The sequence below is a fragment of the Quercus lobata genome, chromosome 2, assembly GCF_001633185.2.
Source record: "Quercus lobata isolate SW786 chromosome 2, ValleyOak3.0 Primary Assembly, whole genome shotgun sequence".
Lineage (NCBI taxonomy): Eukaryota > Viridiplantae > Streptophyta > Magnoliopsida > Fagales > Fagaceae > Quercus > Quercus lobata.
In genome coordinates, this window is record NC_044905.1 from 49,182,717 (window position 1) to 49,205,848 (window position 23,132).

The 23,132-nt window shown below is 34.7% G+C and overlaps 1 protein-coding gene across 1 annotated transcript; it reads right to left on the reverse strand.

Moving 5' to 3' along the window:
• Positions 1-3,583: 3,583 nt before the first annotated feature.
• On the reverse strand, positions 3,584-18,939 carry LOC115975744 (EEF1A lysine methyltransferase 2). Its single transcript, XM_031096657.1, has 7 exons — positions 18,481-18,939; positions 17,855-17,983; positions 16,659-16,859; positions 5,612-5,708; positions 4,641-4,744; positions 4,242-4,293; positions 3,584-4,068 (listed from the first exon to the last, which is right to left on the reverse strand). Exons 1-7 carry the CDS (start codon positions 18,705-18,707, stop codon positions 3,850-3,852), a joined length of 1,029 nt encoding a protein of 342 aa, XP_030952517.1. The 5' UTR covers positions 18,708-18,939; the 3' UTR covers positions 3,584-3,849.
• Between the last annotated feature and the right edge of the window lie 4,193 nt (positions 18,940-23,132).

Below are 23,132 nucleotides of genomic sequence, written 5' to 3' on the forward strand. Positions count from 1 at the left end.
TCAAAATACTAAAAAACAAAAAATAATTTTTTGGGAGACTATTTCTATTTTTGAGAATAAAAAAAAAAATTTACAAAAAGTAATGTGTAGAATCTACAGATTACCTTTTTTTTTTTTTTTTTTTTTTTGTGGATAATGATAAGGGAATAGAGCTCATCATGTGCTTTTTTTTTTTTTTTTTTAATGATAAGTTTCAAATTTGAAGTGTGGGAATTCTTTTGTAATAAAGATAAGCTCCTTAATTTAAGAAATAAAAGAGTTTGGACAAATATGTGGAGTCCACTATTTTTAATTTATTTACAACTATATCATTAAAAACATTTTCTTATCCTGAAAACACCCCTTAACCGTTTTCAAAATCTTGTTCTAAATCAGGAAAATATGATACAATTTTTTGAAAACTATATTTAGAAAATATTAATCAAATAATAAATTCAAATGTGGGACCCACATTTTATGAATTGCAAAATAAAAAAATATATTTAAATACTCTTACCAAACAGTCTCTAAGGGCCTGATTGATAGAAGGATAATTGTGAATTGATATTGTACATGTAGTATCCAATAATGATTTCCAAAATTATATACATAATAGCAATGTAATGAAAAATTTGGCATAACTAATATCATAAAAATTGTAAGGAAAAACCATTTTAGTAACTCTAAAACTAACATCAATAGCACCACTTCAATTTATCATTTCCATGCGTAAGCATGTGTTACATACTAATTTACATAAATGTAAACTCCTCATCTTAGGTAGATAGTTTTCAATTTTTTTTTTTTTAATGGTAATTAAATGACAGTTTTTCAAGTCCCAAGCTGAAGTAGATAATTTCATATACATAGAGCTATGCAATATCATCACAAGGTAAGTTCAAATATTCCTTCCACAAGTATATGCATCATATGTTTTGTACATATCATTATTGTGTACGTTTTAAAGTGTCTATTAATAAAACAAAAGTAACACATTTTGTATTTTTGCTCATATGTTCATGGCAAATACTGCTAGAAAGCAATTAGAATGGGCAACACAAAACAGTGCTCCACCAACTTCTCCACCATAACCCACATAATTCCATGTTTAACAATATGACCAATTCCATGTTTCTAATGGAGTGAATTATTTTTCAATTTGACCTAATGTAAATATTTCAAGTTTTTACATTGATTCATCAACTTTTTCATAATAGCTTTTGTTAATTTTTTTCACTTTATGGAACTTTATAAGATTTGCTCAGATGATTTTTTTTTTCCTCCCCCTAAAGGTAAATACTAAATTATAGCATTATCTTATCTTCCAATTATCAAAACATTGATCACTGCATTAACAAAATTGTCAAAAAATGATGATAATTACAGAATACTAGCCTCTGAGCATGCGCTCATGTGCGTGCTTAGAGGCTTTTCTATTTTTTTTGGTAAAAATTAATAATTTGCATCGATTATAAATTGGGTTACTACATTTTTAATCACAAAAATACCTAAAGGTGTGATGAGTGTTATGCATAAAGAATGGTTAATAATTTTAATATTTGGTACAAATGCATAACACTCATCACACTCCTAAATATTTTTGTGATTGAAAAATGTAGTAACCCAATTTATAATTGATGCAAATTATTAATTTTTATCAAAAAAATAGAAAAACTTCTGAGCATGCATGTGAGCGTGTGCTAAGAGGCTAGTTATTTAGTTAAAAGTTTATTATGATACACAGTCTACAACTTTTAATTACTTTATTAATGCCTAGTAGTGGACAAACATCTCCCTTTTCACGAATTCTAGAAATACTTGAGCAAATCTTAGCTGAAATTCTATCCCTCACCCAAATTAAAAAATAAATAAATAAAGAAAAAGCTAGGGTCTTTTACTTATTTTATTTTATTTATAATGACTGGAGGATTCTAATCTAGCTCAGTAGCCAGTCAAAAAAAATACCGAATTCTTTCAGTTCATGTGCTGGGCCGGCTATGTCCAAGTTCAACAATGGGTTGTTGAAACTTGAAACACACACTTACCAACAATATGTCGAAGTTAATGCATTTCGGAAAGGAGCCGCAATAGGCAGCTTTTCCTTTCATTTTTAAGCGTAAATATTGGACTTGGAGAACTAAGAAGTAAGAAGAAAAGATAGAGTTGGCAATGACCAATGAATGATACAGGAATATGTGAGTGTGCTAAAAACTAAAAAGGAAAGAAACCTGGTTGAGAAGTGGCACAGTAACACAGTTATGTTTTATTTTATAGGGGGCTGGTTCGAGTTTGTGTTTATGTACTGTTTGCTATTTGGGTTGTGATATTTAATTCCTTTCATTTCTTTTGCTCCTTTTCTGGTGAGTCGTAAGTCATAAGGGATATGTAATGACACGACACCTGAGTTTCAAAGGAAATAATGGGTTTGCATTCAAACCAATGCATAAGCATTTACTTGATATCTCTCAAGCGAGAAGGTATCTTCTGTGTCCGTCTCATGCGATCACATGCCAATCTAACATGTGTCGCATGAGACAGGAGCATATAAAAATTTTGCCTCTCAAGTATTGTTGTCAAATGAGTTGTCATTTTTTTTAGATATCCTTCTAGCTCTTGACCCAAAACGTAAAGTCTGAAAGGACTAGATAGAGTTATAATTATAACTAGATGCAAAATCCCTAAATCTAATAACGGATTCCTTAAATCCACAAAAAAAGTTTGGAATCTACTACAAATATATATATATATATATATATATATATTTAAATATTTTAAAAAGCTCAATTTTATTTAGAATGAATTGTTTTACATATTGCAAGTCTAAAGCTTCCAAAATTACATAAATCATTAAAATTTTTGTTAATGATAAAAACAAAATACCATGTCTTGTCTTTTGCATTAGACCCCTCTACTTGAATGAAACTCAATCTCTAGTTTGTTCTACTTGAATGAAACTCGATCTTTAGTTTGTCTAGAAAATGAAAAGATACTTCGTATATTTCAATAATTTAAAATAGTTAAACATCTCATTATAGACAATACATGAAATAGTAATGATGCGAAGAGATTATGACTTGGCTTTATTGTGCAATCCATATAACGTTGTAGAGTCATAAACATCAATACCATCCCCACATTAAACAGAATTCAATCTACGATAATAGCAAGAAACTTTACCAAATTAACTTGGACCTGTTAGAGCATACCGTGAACATAATTTGCCCACATCTAACTGTAATATCGCTCTCTTCAAGAATTTGGATTCAGAATGGGCCTTGCAGTATCTTCAGTAATAAATCCTGTGAACTACAAAAATTGCAGACAAATGAATCGCAATGGTCCACCAAAGAGATCAGAGATCACTTTTTTCCTAAGTTTGCCTAGTAACCCACTAGTCTCCTCATTGCCACAAGCACAAATAGAGTTTTGATTCGCATACCACAAAAATATAAGAATCTAATAATGCATGCAGATACATGGTTCTTACATATCTATGTTCTTGTTGATCCCAAGAACTCCCTGAACACTACTGTTAACATATTTATGATCTTCTAGCTCAATGCAATGGCAAATCATAGCGAGTGAAACATTTTCATTTGTAACATAATTCTACCAAGAACAATCTACTTCATTTTTTTCCCAAAAAAGGAACACTGTAATTCAATTTCCTTAATTACAAAAAGAAGTCACAAGTTCCCTGCCAAATTAAAGCCTCGCATTTTTCACATGAATCAGCAAATTTCATGATCTCAAACAAAAGAACTTCCTTAAGTCATGAACTTTTCATTTTCTACCCACACACAAGAAGCATAAACTGTATCAAACCATTTAACGGGAAGCATATCCAACAATGACAAAGGACTTGCAATTTCAGCTCCGGACAAATGCCACAGTGGCAACACGTGATCCCTCAGATCCACCGAACATGAACGTTGGATATGAACGAATGTGATTCAGGTACCGAAAGGGAGGTTCTCTGCCTGCTTCTTCATCCTTCTCATGTTCCTGGGACATAGCAACTCTTCTTTGATTGAAACTTTCCACTTCTTGCACCAATTCATCTTTTGTACTATTACACGATGTGATCACCTAAGAAATTACCATAATTATCAATAAAAAGACAGAGAACGTCCAGTGGAGTAAGAAGATATTGAAAACATAAAGACACAAACTGATACAATACTACAATTAAGTAATAGAAGCTTCAAGGGCACAATTCCAGTAACAAATATTAGCCATAGTGAAAAACTGAAGAGGCTTACTAATATTCCACCAGATGCCACCAATCTTGAAACTGAATCCCAGTACATCATCCTGGAAATCAGAAAACACCAAGTCCATAATTTCTCAGTCCCACTGGTAGATGATCAAACGGTTCACTAAAAAGAACTAGAACACCTAAAAGGATGGTAACTTTGTTAATCTTGTTAATTATAAATAGACCTTGTAAATAATCCAAATGCAAACACTAGAATTCATAACGTAGTAATCACCTTTATGATTCAGTGCTATCTTTCTAACTTTGTCTTCTTTAAATTTTTTTTTTTCTTTTTTGTGTGTGAGGGTGGTGGGGAGGGTTGTTGTTTGAAGTGAACATATACAGATTTACTTTTGAACAGCTAAAATTGTAGAACTGCAGGAAACATGAGTCTATACATTACCTTTTGACAGGGCCATCGGGATGCAACCCAATGGCATCTAAAGTCCCTTTGTCCATGACAAGTTGAAACTGTCTTTCTAACTTTGTCTCAAGAACATCATCAACCTTACATATAGAGTGACACTGTTAAACTTGTCTTAAATAATGACATAAGAATTAAGTGTAAAAGCATCAAAGACGAGAGTTTAATTTGTTATATACACCGTATAAACAAAATGAAAGTCTTTCAGGTTTGCAATAATAAACTGATGTATAACATTTGAACTGTGATAAAAAAATCTTATAAACACAGGACATGAAAAAGATCCAGTTTGAAATACATCTGGCATTAGCGTCTTAGGGTTCTAGGAAAATAATATCGATTAAACTGAGCTTTCAATCAAAGCTTAAATAGAATTGAACCAGTATCCTAACTAGAGCATTTAGATTTTGTTGATTGTCAAAGCAGTCCAAGAAAGTAAATGTTCATTGTATTAGTATCTCAGAAACTTACAAATGAAAGGATTCCATATGTTGGATTTGTAAAATAGCATTCCTTTTTTTTTTTCAGTATAGAGAATTTTATTCAACAAAAAGAAATTGCAGCATACCAAAATCGCAGTCTACAATGACAACAAAATTCTTATTGTAGCAACAAAAGGAAAATATTAGCTTCAAAGCGCCAAATAAATTCCAATTCATTATTCTGTTTTATCATAGTCTACAATCCACAAGTTTAGCAAGAAGAACCACCATTCTACCTACCTTTGTAAATTTCCAGGTTAAAAAGAATCGTAACATATAAAAGATTTTAGTGAAAAGAATAATTAATCTTTTGTGTCTACAGCTGGGGCTTAGCAGGAGGATTATAAATTCAAAATATTGAGTACAAAACAAACCATTGCATTAACAACTAACAATTAGAATTAGTGAAAATTCCATGCAGGATTATAAATGATCAAAACTCCAAAATATTTCAAAGTTTAGTCCTACCAAAAAATTAATATTGGCAAATCCATCACGATCAGCAAGGCTTCGAGCAAGCTGAACTGCCCCTTCACTATAATCAGTTCCAGTTAAATGAGAGAACCTGAACCCAAAAACACCATGAGTACGTTCATTTTAGTGTAAGCTAATATTAAAATTCTAAATAAAAATTTACACAATGTATCTTTTTTTTTTTTTTTTTTTGGATAGATAACGTCAAGATATTATTAATAAAATTGCCAAACTGAGTACATTGGGGATGTACTCAGTTTGGCACTTATCTTGGAAGCAAAGCCCTCAGATGGCATTGTTAAAGAGATATCCTTATTGAGGTTAAATCTATCAATTAAAAAGTTACATTTAACATACAGCAATTTCTATTAACTTGAGCTTATCACTTCTATCTAAATTTTCCACCTTTTCAAGTTTTTATTCTTCTACTCATGTAAATCACATAAATTATTTTTTTGGATAAGTAATAGCAATTCATTAAAACTCAAAAAGTGTATACAGTACTAAGGAAAAACAGCAAAGAAAAAGGGAAGAAAAAGGATACAAGCCGGAAGATTATTGGCAACTACGTAAAGAATCTAAGAACTCCATCAAAGAATACGTCGAGAGGGTATATGACTTTTTTTTTTTTTTTTGATAAATGAGAGGGTATATGACTTTGAACCCTATTCATAAAGGGTCTTCAGGAAAAGGAACTTAAGATTATGCAAAGTTAACTCCTTTCCCTCAAACACGTTTGATCGGGGCCTTTCTCATTAGGATATTGGAATACAAAATATCAAACATTCAATTTACCAATTCCAATTCCCAATCATTGAAAGCTCTAGCAAAATTGACATTCTAAAAGAGCGTGCTCTCTTCATTTTGAGGCTCCAAACAAGAGTTAATATAGGCATCTTCATCATCTGCAAATGAGTACAAATCAGGGAGCATTCAAAGATTGGTTCCCACTCCACTTATCATGCCAAAATCTTACACTTACCATCCCCTACTTGAAGGGGGACATGATCTACAAAATCTATCCCAACACAATACTCCTCCATAAACTACAACCATAAGTACTATGCAACCACTGTGTTGACCAACAATCCCATTCCTCCCCATACTTCAAGGCAGTAACTCATCTCCACAAATGAGTGTCTTCCTCTGCAGACCTCCATAACCATTTGCTTAAGATAGATGGTTGAAAGTGCTCAACTGGCTAACTTAGACCACGTTGTATTGGAGAACACAAGTATTCCAATCTACTGGATGGAATTTGAAATCATCACCAAATCATTCCCACAAAAAACATTGCTACAATCTTTCTAATTTATTAGCTACATGTAAAGGTATTGAGAATAGAGAGAAATAATAAGTAAGAAGACTAGACAATATACTTTTTAGAATAGTTTCATGGACTGGGTTGCAGTATTAGGCTTTCATTCTTTTCTTTTTCCAGTCCATGGTTTCATGAACTTTTGTACTTTATGCTCTTGATTTGTACTTTGTTCCTGATGTTTATTTCTTGTATACTCAAGTGACACCCTTCTTCTATTTTTAATATATTTCTTATTACTTATTAAAAAAAAATATATATATATATATATATATATACTTCTTATGATAGTCAGCCTACCCCCCCTTTGGGCATAAAGTTTCTAACAACCCTTAACTTGTGGTCCATCTTCTCAAGAATGAGGTTGCAAATAGTTCCTGCCTTAAAATATGACCCCAACGGCATATCAAAATAAGTCATTGTTAAGCTCTGAATATTTCAACACAAATCTTCAGCCAGATCTTTTTTTATAAGTAACTTCAGCCATAGTTCTGTTTTTTTGATAGTTAAAAAAAATTTTAAATTAAAAATAAAAAGAAAAAAGAATATCTTCTTTTTTTGAAATCACTTGAAAGCACAGAGAAACATATGTGATATACAGGAAATGTTCAACATTTGCTTTACAGAAAAGAATAAAATTGTCAAATGTCAACAAACAGAAGATAAGAAATTAAGAAGCTATTGCTAGTCATTACTGACTTGAAAGCCTGAGACATAAGCTCCCCCCACATCCCTCACCATCATTCTACTCAAAATCTCCATAAAAAGGATAAAAATCAATAGAGAAATGGGATCATCTAGCTTCAACCCTCTTGAACTATGGAAAAGGAAAATGCATTGTGGATATGCATGTCTAAATCCAATACTTTTAATTTCTTCAAAAACTCATTCTGCGAAATAAATAGATTGAACATTTGCAATTCACACAGCTGTAAACTTTCTCAATATCCAACATACAAATCACTGTCATACTTGGCTTTTCGAATTACTATCCAAGCACTCATTAGTTACTAAGTAATGAATTTAAGATTTGCCTCCCTAAGAATAACAATTCGAGCCTCGAAAATTAATTTGCCTGACACTTCCAACCAGACTAATAGGCATGAATTTTTTTTAAAATATTTTTATCATCATTCTTCTTTAAAAATTAATGCAATAAAAGGAGGCCCTGAAATCACTTATATTTTTATCTTTCTTTTTTTTAAGAGTAAGATTTTATTATCATGAAAAGAAATGGAGACACCCTAGTATGTGTACTAGCAAAGCATTGAGATTAATGAAAAGTGCAACAATCAAGAAAACCTAACAAATTAGAGAAGGAATAACCACTCATTGTAGCCATCCATAACAATCAGCTTCACCACCATCATAGATCACTCCATGCCTTCAAATGTCCGATAATTCATTTCCTTCCAAATGATCCACATGACACACAGAGGGATGCTTTCCAAATGTCTCCATTACAGTATCTAGCAAACCGCCCCTTCCAACAAGCCAACAAATCAACCTCTCTTTGGCATAACCCAATGCACCCCAAATAAACAAAGAGCTAAAGCCCAAAGCTCTCTAGTCATAGAGCAAAGTAGCTGCAGGTAATCAACGGACTCCCCATCTTGTTTACACATGCAACACCAACCCACAATGATAATACCTCATGTTCAAAAATTTTCAATTGTAAGGATCTTCCCTAAAGCAACAGACCACCAAAAAAAAAAACCCTACTTTGAGAGGGGCTTTTACCTTTCAAATACTCTTCCAAGAAAAAATAATTGCTCCCCCAACATGCAACACTTTGTAGAAGGCTTTGACTTCAAAGAGCTTACTTTTTGTTCGCATCTAGCAGATAGTGCCTTCTTCATTCCTTCTAATCTTATAGGAATAAATAAGGGATAAAAATCTTCCATCATTCCTTGCTCCCAATCATGAAGGGCTTTATAAAAAATGACATCCCACTGAATCTGATTCGCACTCCAGCGTATTAAATCTGCTACTGCAACATCTTTTCTGAGCAAGAATATATAAACTAGGAAACAACTCCTTAAGAATCATTTCCCCATACCATCTAAGTCCCAATCAAATGCCTAATCAAAGGTAGGTAGTAGGAGTTTTGTTTTGGCTCCCAAGTGAGAATGATAAATACGTAATGCACCATCCTTGCTGCTACATACGTTGACCACATGCTCTCATCTTTTGAAAGAAAGATGTACAGTGGCCTTCTTCTAGTCAATCTTCGGAGCTGAGCTAGGCACTGGCTACAGGATGACCGACTGATACTTTCTTCTTCTTTTTTCAATAAGCCACTCTGCTGACCATATCCAACCTCATACTTAATGAAACCAGAAATCTGATTCCAGCCCCTTAGAATATGCATCAAAAGGCAAACTCCATGAGAACCAGCAGCAGACTTATACCATACTTTGTAGCTACAACTCATCTCCAAAGTGCATCCTTTCTCCATTATCATTTTTTTTTTTTTACTTCTAACATTTGTTCTACTGTGGATTGTCTAGAGTTCCTAGATACATTTAGCATTCACTAATTTTTATTCTATTATTCCTTCTTTTTTGTTTGGGCATTTCCTTGTATATTTCCCATGTAATAGGAGTTTGCCCCTTGTGCTTTTTAATTGAATTTTTATAACATCATTTTTTTTAATTACTCCAACACCTCCAAATTCATGTTTGTTCCAAGTTATAAGATCTTCTATAAAAAGGCTTTAATTTACCAGCCAATATATGATTAGATGTGTCATAAAAATTGTAACCATTCCAACAACTCTGCACCTTCTCCGCAAAACCTTCCATCTTCAACCACACAGTTTCAAGTTTAGAAACCCCTTTATCTTTCAATACTCCATCAAACCTCTAGCACAATTGGGCTATGATCAGACACAGGCCTTGCTAAATGCATCACGTTTGGTAGTGCTCCTCCTGATTTGGTGACGCTAATATACAATGAATACAGGACATAGAGGGCAGTTCACCATTATTTGACTATGTATATGCCCCCCTAGCAAGGAGACATAAAAGCATTTGATTTTGGTTATATCCTCATTTATTGAGGTATAAAGTGTCTCTAAGAATGAGTCGTAAAACAAAAAAAAAAATTAAATAAAAAAGGTGAATTATATCTTTAGGGATCAAGGGTGATTGTACAAGACAACCATATGATGGGAGCCCAAGCTCCTTTTCAAAAAAATTTATGAAAATTGAATTAAATAAAAGAAAATTAATACACGTGGGTTTGGGTTAATTGCACTTTCCAACTTAAAACTACAAGAACATTTACAATGTTCCCTCTCAAGTTCAAAATAATTTGTAATGCACTACCTAGCATTTAAATTAACCTTAGAAATGACATTGTGGTCATGCCCATGACATGTCACTGAATTTGCAATAAAAAACCCTCCCTCCCTCCCTCAAGTAGAAGCAAGAAGTAACATTTTTACACAACTTTCTCCTAAACAAATCCTCTGTGACATTAAATTCCTAATCCTTGAATTATCTTGCAACCAAAGCTATCCAAGATGAAACATTTAATATAGTTATTAACAAACAACTTATGAGCATTGCTTAATATGCATTTCATTTACATATCAATCAATGAAGGCCAACCATACTGAGAAAATCTAAACCAATTCCTAAATCTTGTCAAGGAACATCTTTTTCCCATCTGGCTACTTGATAAGTCTATGCCAGACTTAGAACAAAGGAGAAATAAAGTTATTACTTATTACCCTTAGGGCCTAAATAGTGCACGCAAAACTAAATCCAGATGACCAAATAGTCCACAACCTGGTAACCTTCGTTCCTGATCACTACAAGAACTTTGATTAGATCCTCATCAATGCCGCAAGGCACAAGCAACAAGTGATAGGACCCCAAGATGTCCACACTTACTAAAGTGTTCCTAAGTGGTGATTGTAGGCCCATAAATGGATAAATATTATGGTTAAAGCTTTGTTAAGAGAGGGAGTATTGGACAGTGTATTTTGGGTAGAGTCACTAGTAAGGTTGGTTTCGGAGAAAAGTAGTGAGGGGAAGGTTGGTTTCAAAACCAACAAGTAGTGAGGAGAAAAGTGCTTGTGTCAATAGCAAAAATGGCCATTTCGAGCTTGAAAGGTTTGGAGAGATAATTGGTAGGTAAATGAGTCATTTTACTAAAGCTACATTCACATGCCTCCTTTTTTATGTCCATTTAAACAATTAAACTACAGAGGAGATATTGCAAATCATTTTAAAATTAGGATGTTGATTGTATTTATAATTTAAGGAGAACATTGCAAATGTTCCAATAGAAGATTATTAACATTCATTATAGCAAGACTGTTTGAATTTTTTTTTATAGGTAATCAGAGAACTATTATTAATGAGTAAAAAATGAATAGTAAAAGTTGTTCATGATGATGAGCAACAAGAAACAGATGAAACAAACAGCAAAACAAAAGAGAGGGAAATCAGAAAGTTAATCTAAGAGAAAACATAAACTCTAAAAGAGATGAAGAATCAATAAAACCTCTACAACTAGACCACTCAAAAAGACTACGCTAGCATAAAACTTAACTCATCCAACATCTTCTCCATGTTCTCAAAGAAGCGATGATTTCATTCCAACCAAACAATCCACATTAAGCACCCTGGAATCAAATTCCAAATATTCGAGTTATGCTTCCCAAGCCATTGATGCCAACAAGATAACAATCCCGCCACCGATCCTGGCATAACCCAATGAATACCTAATGCCTGAAGCATAAAAGTCCATAAGGTATGTGTAACAGGACAATGAAGAAGAAGATGGTCTATCGACTCCCCATCACAACAACACATACAAGACCGATTTACCAAAGGGCGACCCCTAAGCATGAGATTATCCAATGTGAGAATCCGATCATGAGTAGCTGTTCACAAGAAGAAAGCCACTCGCTTAGGAATCTTTGGTTTCCAAACACCCTTCCAAGGAAACAAAAAATTCGGAGTACCCTGAATTGCTTGGTAATAAGATTGGGTGTCAAACTTACCATCACCTTTAAGCCTCCAACAAAGAGTATCCCTCCAATCACCCTGAGGAATACGAGGTTGGATAAACTAAAGTAGTGAAAAAGATGCAGCTAGCTCCCAATCTTCAAAAGCTCTATAAAACCTTAAATCCCACACTCTAACAGTACCTCCTTCCGGAATCCACAAAACCTCAAGATGCAAGCATCCTTGGCAGCTGAACACACATAGAGCTCAGGATAGAGATCTTTTAGGGTATTATCCCCAATCCACCTATCATGCCAGAAGCAGATACGAGTGCCTTCACCCACTACAAAAAACAGATGCTTAGAAAAACTCTCCCACCCTTCATGAATGCTTCTCCAAAGGCCACATCCATGAGTCCTCCTGCACACTTTCGTACACCATCCCCCTTGACCCTCACCATATTTTGTGGAGATAACTCCCCGCCAAGGATGGGGAACTTCATGCCCATAATGCCACAACCATTTCCCTAATAAAGCTTGATTAAACGACACCACACCTCTTATCCCCAAACCACCCAATTCAACAGGTAAACACACCTTTTCCCAAGCCACCAAAGGATATTTGAAACTCCCCTCAGAAGACCTCCAAAGAAAATTCCTCTAAATACTTTCCATTCTAGCAGCCACAGCTTTAGGAATAGTGAAGAGAGATAAAATGTAAATATGTAAATTGGAACAATATTTTACCCAATGTATATATAGTTAACTTCTTTTTGTGAAAAGTAAATTATTTTCTAGAATGGAGTTTTTTTTTTTTTTTTAAGTAATAAAAAATATATAACTCAGAAAAACAAGCCACTCAAGTATACACCCAAGTATACAGGAAGTATACTGGGGTAAACAATCAGTTACAAAAATTGCATAAATCTAATAAATAAAAACTAGAAACTAAAGAAAGATTCCTCAAGGCTGACAGCCAGTCCAATAACGTTCTGAAAAAGAACAACTTGAGATCAAGCATAGAACTTTCGGTATCTTCAAAACTCTTGCTATTCTTTTCCCTTCAGATGCACCACATCAAGCAATGGGGGATAAATATCCAAATATGACCATTCCAATGACAACCAAACCAACCTTGCCAGCAAGCTAAAAGCTCAACAACGGATTTTGACATCACCCAATATACTCCAAACAAACCCAAAATCATGGACCATAAGTTTGAAGTAATAGGGCAATGTAGCAAAAGGTGATCAACAGATTCACCATTACATTTGTACATATAACACCAATTTGTAATCTTTACCTTTTTCTTCCTTAAATTGATAGTTGTCAAAATTTTACCCTAAGCTGCAATCCATAAAAAGAAGGCTACTCTAGGAGGGGCCTTTGATCTCCATATGAAAGGATGATCACTAGTGATCAAAAGTCGATAATAAACACCAACCTTGAAGCCCTTTTTCTTGCCTGGTTTCCAGCACATCTTATCCTCCCCAATCCCTTTAATTACCATATCATAAATGGTATCCATGAAGCTCGTCAAGGACTCCAATTCCCAGTCTTGTATGCAGGAGCGGTGCCATGCCTTACTCAGGGTGGTCACTTGACCACCCTGACCAGAAATATATATATATAAAACTTAAAAAAATTGAATTTTAAATTAATATGGGTTGATGAGCACCCTAGAAAACAAACTTGGCCACCCTAAAAAAACCTTGAGTACCCTAAATAAAAATTTAACCTCTCCAAAATTTTGGTCCATTGAAGGTTGAACCAAAAAAATTGTAAAAAATGCTATGTTCACAACATTTTCACAACATTTTCACATTATTGTTACATGTGGACAAAAAAGTAATTTCAGTGGTAGGATTAAATTAGAACCAATAACAACTTGTCATTTAAACTTCGTTGTATAAGAGTTGCTAAAATGTTGTGGATGTAACACTCATCAAAAATTGCCCAAACAAACAAATTATCCTAAAAGCCGAAATTAAATGTTTAATTTTGATTTTTCAAATTGTATTTTCTAAAGGCATATTTTAAAATCACTATTTTTTTAAAACACGCATTTTCAAATAGCCAGCCTATATATTAATGCTTGCTTTAATATTTAGCTGAGTTTGTTGGATTTATGTGATACATTTTGTACATATGCATATGCACTAAAATTATTCTTGGATACAATATTGAACAATATAATGGTTGAATGCCTAAGTTGAATATGTTGAACAAATTTATAGTTTATCCTTTATTCTTTTACTAGCCTATGAAGCACGGATGCGTTTCCGGATTCGGGAGCGAGTGCAGGTGCAGGTGTGGGACTCGGCAATTTTTGAAAAAGTAGGGTGCAGGTGCGGCGATTAAAAAATTATTAAAAATATTTTTATTTTTATTTTCTATATATTTTTACTATTAAAATATTCTTAAAAAACACATTAGATTCACAAAACAAAGAAAAAAAGAAGGCAAGAAACACAAAACAAAAAAGAAATGTCCTACACTCTCACCTAATCATGCCATGTATCAACAATATCAGATCATGCACTGAGAATCTGCCACGTGTACCCATCTCAACCACAATGTGTCACATCAAGGTAAAAGGACCAAAACAGCCACATGACTTTGGGTGCAACTAGGGGGTCCAATAGAATAAAAAGCAAAGGGCATTTTGGGGTAATCAAAGTCTTTTTATATTGCAATTCACTTTGTCACAGGCCAACAGAGTAGCAGTTGAACCTCCTGCCCCTGGCAGTGGAAGGATGATGGGTCAATGCTTACTTGTGCCCAACAAGACCCATTGAGTTCATCCTAAATGAACCATCACTTTTTTAAAAGAGGGGTTTAAAAAAAAAAAACCACAGTAGTTGTGTTGTTGTGGGTTCCTGTGGTGTTGATGAATATGGCCATCTCTCTGAATTCAGTCGTGGGTTTCAACTCAACGGTAAGGCTTAGGTTTCAGTTTTTTGCTAGTGCAATGCATGAATCAAGGCCGATTTCGGCCATTTCGGTTAGTTTCGGCCACCAGCCGATACGCTCCAATTCGGTCGATACAGAGTTGAGTCGGCGCGAATCCGTAAAAAAAAATAAATAAATAAATAAATAAAAACTTAAACGCGGCACTAACGCACGGTAGCGGCATCGCTCACGCGTCGCCATGTTGGACGTAAGTGCGGTGCCCATTTTGCTGCATCCGTGCATAATAGTTACTAGCACTATGGAAAAAAATTTTATAAAGAAATCACTTACATTACAAGATTCATCTTCTAAGCAAATTCATATTTACTTGAATAATTTTCTTTTAGATCTTAGGCTATAAGAAAATGTCTCTTGTTTTCATATTAATGATCAGGACGAAATAAAAATAATATATTTACAACGAGGCTTTTTTCAACCTTTTGACCATAACTTCCCTAAAAAAGAAATTAGTGGAGTATTGCATCGATTTAATCCTGAACTTTATGTATTTGCACTTTTTTTTTTTTTTTTTGTGAAGTCAATATATTCAAGTTTTATCTTATTAAATTTTGTTTAATTTAAGACTTTTAATGACTATCCTGAAAAAAATTCCTGGAGCCACCACTGCTTGTATGGCCCGTACAAAATGTAGATCCCAATGAAGAACCCCATTAGTGAATTGCATTATGCCACACTTGCCTCCTTAGTATGGCAAATTCTAAATAACTCGAGGTAATATACAACAAGAGAAATCTCCCCGCTCCATTGGTCTTGCCAAAATTTCACCTGTGTTATATCCACAACTTCATATTGAATGTGGCATGACAAAAAAGGCTAACCCTGTCTGATATTTCTCCACAAACTAACTTCATAAGGGCCAAGAACTGGGCTAGTAAACCCCCCCCCCCAACCTCTTCCATTCATTACCACAATTTACTTCCATTACTCTTCTCCATAGAGCATCCCTCTCAAGACCATAACACCATAACCATTTCCCTAACAAAGCTTTATTAAAAAGTCTTAATCTTCTAATACCCAAACCACCTGAAGAAAGTGGAGCACAAACATTCACCCATTTAACTAGATGGAATTTTGTCTCTTCCCTCGTACCACCCCATAAAAATTTCTGTTGTAGTTATGCAGGCAAGAAAGAGTTCAAGGAAGGGATCTATTTTAGTGTTGAATTCTTAAAGGACCTACATCACATATTGGTGCGGACAATAGACATAGGCCCCAAATCACACACATTTATGGATGTTGATGCAAGAAGGCAGCCTACCCAACAATTTTATGGATGGATGATGGAGGCCTGCTTCAATTGGGCTAGATTGATTTAGTAGAACTTATTTAATTTAAGGATTTAATTTTGTTTACTTTTATGTAATTGTTTAAGAGTATTGTTATGCTTAGCTTGATTAAAAAAAACTTTTGTTGGAATTTCTTCAACTGGCTTGGTATTCCAGGCAACCTTAGGTGTTGATTCCCATCTTGTCCCTTTTTTTCTTTTTTCTTTTTCTTTTTTTTTTTTAAATTCTAAAATTTTTTTGAGAATTTTGTGCTGCATCACATGCGTCCACGTATAGATACCAAATTCCTCAAATATGACACATATTTTAGACCATCATTTGCTAAAAGACCTGCTATGTGTTATCTAGGATTTTCCAATTCTAGATATGGTTCTCCAAGGATTTTCATATGGCAATTTGCACAGCACATGTACCATGTTTCCTTAAAAAGGATTGGAACAGAATTAGTTTTCTATATTTACTAAGCATAAATTACCAGAAAAGCATTGGAAATTTCAAGCATACCCCTGCTTAGCAAGTTCTTGAAGAAGCAAACCATTGCCAGTCCCAATATCAAGAACACTCCATGTAGACAGATATTTATCACCCTGATCAACCAGCTCAGACTTGGTATCATCAACATGATTCGGTAATTGACCATGAGAAATGTCAATACACAAACCTTTGGTCCAAGAAGCAACTAATTCCATGACATCAGCTCCAAACCTACAGAAACAGAGGCAAACAAACAAAGAGATGAATTCCAGTGAATGTGATATCCTCTCAATCTTCCTTTGTTTTTTTTTTCCCCCACCAATGAGAAATCTACCTACATCAACAACCTAACAAACAATTAATGAAGGTCAAATAGACCAATAATTTATAAGAAAACAGCAAAAGATAGGAATATCCATAAGAACATTTTATTACAGCACCATCCCCATCATTTAGCAGATTCAAACATCTTTTCTTGATGAAATTAAAATGTAACAATCCCAGACATATCAACGTTAGTTACCTTAAAGGCCCAAGAGTAATTTAAGCTAATTCAAAAAAATCTATAACATTAGAAAGTGCATTAAATCATTTTTGTGTTCTTCTCACTAAATTTCAGCAATTCCTTTTAGCATAGACCTAAGGTGAAACCTCAAGAATATATCACAGAGAAGATACTTAAGCAACCTTTCAAAATGTGTAAAATTCGCTTCACACGAATTGGCTGCACTAACCGTTTTGTAATTATTCCTGTCAATTTAGAACGAAATTAAAATTTAACCATGAAACATGACTATCCTGCTCCTAACTCGCACACCTTTGACCATGTGTAACATGGCTGGATCATACTCAAAGAAGTTTCCATATTGTCTGTTTTCCTTTAGGGTTCTACATTCCTAGGAAGTAATCCACAACCTCACCATTTACACCATTCTTTATAGAGGGAGGAAGTGCCATTAGATCTAAAGTTCATTGGCACATCAAATAAATATAAAAGATAAATATCGTGCAAAATAGCAATAATGTAAAAAACCAATTAAGAAAGTTCATAGGTTTCATTTTCATAAAAATAAATAAATAAAATGAAATATTAATAAAAACAAACAAACAAAGGTTGTGGAAGTATTGTAATTGACTCTCTAAGTCTCTAATCTATTGCTACCCCCACAAGTCACAACAAACATTGGATAATAAGAAGAATTTTATACATCCAAATAAAAACTTACCAAACTTCCCCGGCATGGCCATGTTCACGAAAATTAGTCAACTCATCGGCATAAGCAGAATCCCAATAACTCTGAAGCCCTAGCATCGATTGCGCTGCTTCTTCAGCCTCTACTTCCTCCTTGTCAGAACTGCATAGATACACAACACAGCATTTGAAAACCAATTTGCATGCACTATCAACCAATAATGAACAAGCTTCAACATTTCATCGCTTGTAATATTTCAAACAAATCACCTACTCTTAAAACCTCCTAACGCTATACATTTCAAAATAAATCAGCAACTCCATTTAGCTATAGAAAATTTACATCTAATGCATAATAGTCTTTGAATTAACAAAGATGAATTTGACAGAGCAAACCAAAATTTCAAATCTCAACGCGTATTACTCTTACTCTTACACCTTGTTCTTTTAACATATTCAGAAAACCTCATCGATGAATTCTAGAAGCTTCATATCACAATCACATCCAAAATCACAAACAGTTTCAGAACTTCGCCAACAAAAAAACAGAAACCTAGCATTGGAATTTGTAATTCCGCGACAGACATATTTTTTCTTAAAAAAAAAAAAAAAAAATCTCGGGAAACAAACAGAACGTTAGATAGAGACAGAGATGGAGACCTGTAATCGGAGGAAGGGGCAGGGGGGAAGTTGGCGGCGGAGAGGGCGTCGGCGGCGTCGGTCTGGCGCTGGTCATCGTCGAGAGTGCTGCCGTACTCGCTCTTGATGGACCAGGAGTCGGCGGCGACGGAGCGCTCGTCGTCGGAGATGAGATCGGAGACCACTGCGCCTCGGCTTTGCTGAGACAAGAGCTCTGGGTCCTCCGGAGCCAATCGGATACCAGCCATTTCTACTATTTCTCGTTTTTCAATACAAGGAAAGAGAGAGAGATTGGGAAATGAAACGTAAAGGTGATATTGGGATTTGGGAGTGATGAGATGAGACTCAGACTCTCTTACTTTCAAATTGGTTTAAGGTTACAGCACTGGACTAGTAGTCTACTTCTCCATTTGAACTTTCCGGTTCGGATCTTCCATTTGGATCCACTCTACTATACAGAAGACCACTCTATACTCCATACTCTACTATACACTGTACTCCACTTCGGTACATATCACACCACTGTCACGTGATCCGCATCCTTCCTCTCACCACAAAGAAAAAAAAAAAAATATATATATATATATATATATTTTTTTTTTAAGAAGAACCTCAAAGGATTGGGGGTGTTTGGATAACCTGTTTCCATAACTCAATTTTCTATTTCCATAACTCATAACTCAAAAATGATGAGACCCAAAACGAGAAGTCTATTTGGCACCACCATCACTCTGTTTCCATAACTCTGTTTTCATCACTCAATTCTCTAATTTTTTAGTGATGAGCTATAGAAACTAAAAACACATTTTAGCTATTTTCAGTTCCCATAACTCATAACTCAATGACATTTTTGTAATTAAATACACATGGAACCCACTAGTCATAACTCATTGCACCTTTTAACCAATCTACCTTTTTCTTTTTTTCTTTTTTTTCTTGGGTTCGGTCTCAGGTGTCTTCCTTTTTCTTTTTTTTTTCTTTTTTTTTCTTCTTGGGTTCGTTCTCAAGTCTCTTCCTTTTTTTGTTCTTTTTTTCCCTTTCTTCTCCTGGGTTCGGTCTCGGGTGTTCTTGCTTCTTCTTCTTTTTTCCTTTCTTCCCTTGGGTTCGGTCTTGGGTGCTCTTCCTTCTTCTTCTTTTTTCCTTCTTCTTTCATTGGGTTCGGGTTTCTGGGTTCTCTTTTTTTTTTTTTTTAGAGGCTGTTTGGATTTAGAATTTCCATCACTCATAACTCAAAATATGTGGGTCCCACTACTGAGAAGTGTGTTTAGCATTATTTTCAGTTTTTGTTTTCACCACTCAATTCTCTGATTTTTTAGTAATGAGATATGGAAACTGAAAACACATTTTAGGTGTTTTCAGTTTCCAAAACTCAGTTTTCAATGACATTTTGGTAATTAAACACATAGTGAAGGACCCACTAATTAGAGGTCAGCTGCAATTTTTGACCTTTTTTTTTTTCCTCACTGTGTTCGATGAGTTTGGGTCTTCTTCTTCTTCTTCTTTTCTTTTCTCTTTCACGCTGGTTTTGGTCTAGTCTTCTTCATCTTCCTTTATGACGATGCACACAAGGTAAGGCGGAGATCGGCGGCACACTGGGTGACAGGGATCGGCGACGTGCAAGTCCTTGATTTGCTAACAATGGCTGGGTTTGTAAGGGTTTTGGCAAAATAGAGGGGCTGAGAAAGATGAGAGGTAGAGAAAGATGAGAGTCAGGGGGGAAAAAAAAAAGAAAAAAACACCAACCAAGACGTGGACAGTTCAATGGCGTGCTCAAAAGAGGGCACGAAAAGCGAATGAGGTCCTGTCAAAATCAATTACCTACGACCTAGAAGAGAGTGATGGGGACAGATGGTGGTTTCGGGATAACACCTATTGAAGGGATCTAAGACCTTGGGAAAAGCAGAGAAGATGAACCAAGAGGGACGGTACGCAGGAGCCTTTCTGGCTACACCATTAGCAAGAAGGAATCTGTCCCATTTAGGGGAAAGAGACAAGTTATGAGAAGTCAACATTGAAACCTTAGAACTTTGAGGTGTCCTTTTAAGGTCTTGAAAGAATTAGAAGCCTTAACCTTGGAGAATAATTTGGACTTACTTAGAAAGGATCTCCCGTTAGAGGAAAGTCAGCAAGTAGGCTTTTGGCTGCTAGTCCCCAGGAGAGTGAAGTAAGAGAAGAAAGAGGAAAGGACCAACCACCAATATTTCAGACATAACATTGGTTCTAGTACCCAGAACACAAGGGGAATGGATTGTTAACATGGAAGAACCCTAAAAGGGGGACTATAAAAGGGGGGCAAAGCCCAAGCCAAGGGGGGCATTCAGCAAGAAACATTCAAGATATAAGGAAAGAATACTAGAAAGAGAGCTGAGTGTCTAAAATAGCGTAAAGAGTAAAGGCATTGTAAGGGATCCTAGAGTGAAGGTTAGAGGATACACTTAGATTTAAAAGGATTCAAAGTTCATAAGTCTTGGAAGCCTAAAGAGAGTTATCTAAGTCTGTGATTGTTGTACTTTATTGAGCCTTGTAACATAACCCAAAAAAGCAATGCCCAATGTACTCAAATACTTAATATAATAAAACATAATCTCACTTTATTTATGGATCTCTGATGTTCTATTTGCACTTCTTTCATTTTATTTGTTGTTCCTTGGATATTCACTCAACCAATATATATGTGTGTGTGTGTGCGTGTTTGTGATGTGAGATTCATGTCTTGTGCATAGATTGGCTTGTAAAATGGCCCAATAAGGTCACGGTGAGTCTAGTGTAGTTAAACTAATAATCAAACACCCATCTTTGGAGGCCCATGATCCTTTCTCAACATTAGGTCTAGGTACCATCCAAAACAAGAACCCACAAAACCTAAACTCATAAATCCACACATTAAATCTCACTAGCGACCTAATCCCACCAGGGCCACCACTAACACCACTACTCTCCACAACCAAACCACACTCACAAATCTACCACCCCATCAAAAAACCCAAACCCATGAATCCAAATGTAATTCCCCCGTAGCAACCGAAAATGTTACCAGCAACTCAAACCCACCCCAATTCCACCCATAACACCATCACTCTTTACAACCAAACTACGCCCACGAACCCACCACCCCAACAAAAAACCCAAACCCGTAAATCCAAACATAACAAACCCATCCAGATCAAACTAAGTCTCTCTCAATCTCAGCCAATCAAAGCCCTCTTTACCCCACTTTCTCAACTAGCCAAACCTTTGTTGGAAACAACCCAATCTTCTTCCTCTTCTGCTATGCTTGATTTTCTCAACGTGGGTATTTCTCTCTGTGAAATCTCTTATGTGTTCTTGGTCTCTAACCCGAGGTTTGCTAAGCTAGAGTGTCAATCGAAGGAATTGTTGGGGATGCCAGTGGGGATTTCAAGATGGGCTTGGGGTTTCAAGTTTGGACGTTTGGGTTTGATTAACGCTTAAGGGATTTCTACAGGTAGTGCCAACTAAGAGATGAGGGTATTTTCATCCTTTTAGAAGATGGTTTCCACATATTGTTTTTAAGTACAATGGTTTAGTCCAAGCCATATACCACATCAACACTTCATTAGGTCACGTAGGATATAAACAAATAGATATAAATAGAAGGATGAAAAATAGAGCGTTTTATGAAGTTTAGGAATGAAATATATATATGATGTTGCTAATTTTTTTTTTTTTTTTTGTGTGGATAAAACAAAGGATTTATTTATTAACTAAGGTGCACAATTACAAGTATTGTTTATTGGACACTCGTGGGGAGTACCTAGTTGCAAAATATCACACACATATTTTACATAAACAAAATTTGGACATTCATTATATTCTCTAACACTGTATTGGTGCTTCTGTCCCCTCTTTGCTAGTTCATTTGCCACACCATTTGCTTCACGAAAGATATGACGTGGAAGGACATTCCATTCTTGGCCGAACAGCATCCTGCAATCCAAAATCAAAATAAAAAGTTTCGATGCCAGAACACTATATATTGTTAGCCAATTAAGGGGAATTTGAGAATCAATTTCTTTATACCCTAATTCCCAGGCCATTTTTAAACCATATCTAATGTTGCTAAATCTTCAGTAATTTCAAAAAACAAAAGACAGTAAGTAAAACAATAGAACAAAGTTTCTCTTCAAACTAGTTTGGAGAGAAACCCTACAAACTCATCATATATATCTTCAAACTAGTTTGAAGAGAAACCCTACAAACTCATCATATATATTTATAATGAGTGTGAATTTTGAAAATCTAACCGTTAGATTGCATGTTCTTATTACATTCATAATGCTTACAAAATTTCAAGAAAATCAAAAATCAATTGCTATGTCATCAAATAAATATTATAATTTTAAGTTTTTGTAATCTAAAGTTGAATATAAAAAATAAGTTAATTGATCAAATAATAAATAATATCCGATTTGAACAAAATTTAATATATATGTTAAGAATATAAGGAACATAAAATTCAACGATTAAATTTTTAAAATTCACACAAAAAAAAAATATATGAGAAGTTTGAAAAATTTATCTCCAAACTATACCATAAAATATAAAAAAAAAAACAAAAAAAGTGAGTCATTATTTAGTTGGAACTCATAGCCACCATTTTGGAGAAACACGCGGAAAATTTTAAGGTTTAAACTACCCTCAGAAATTTGGCTTTA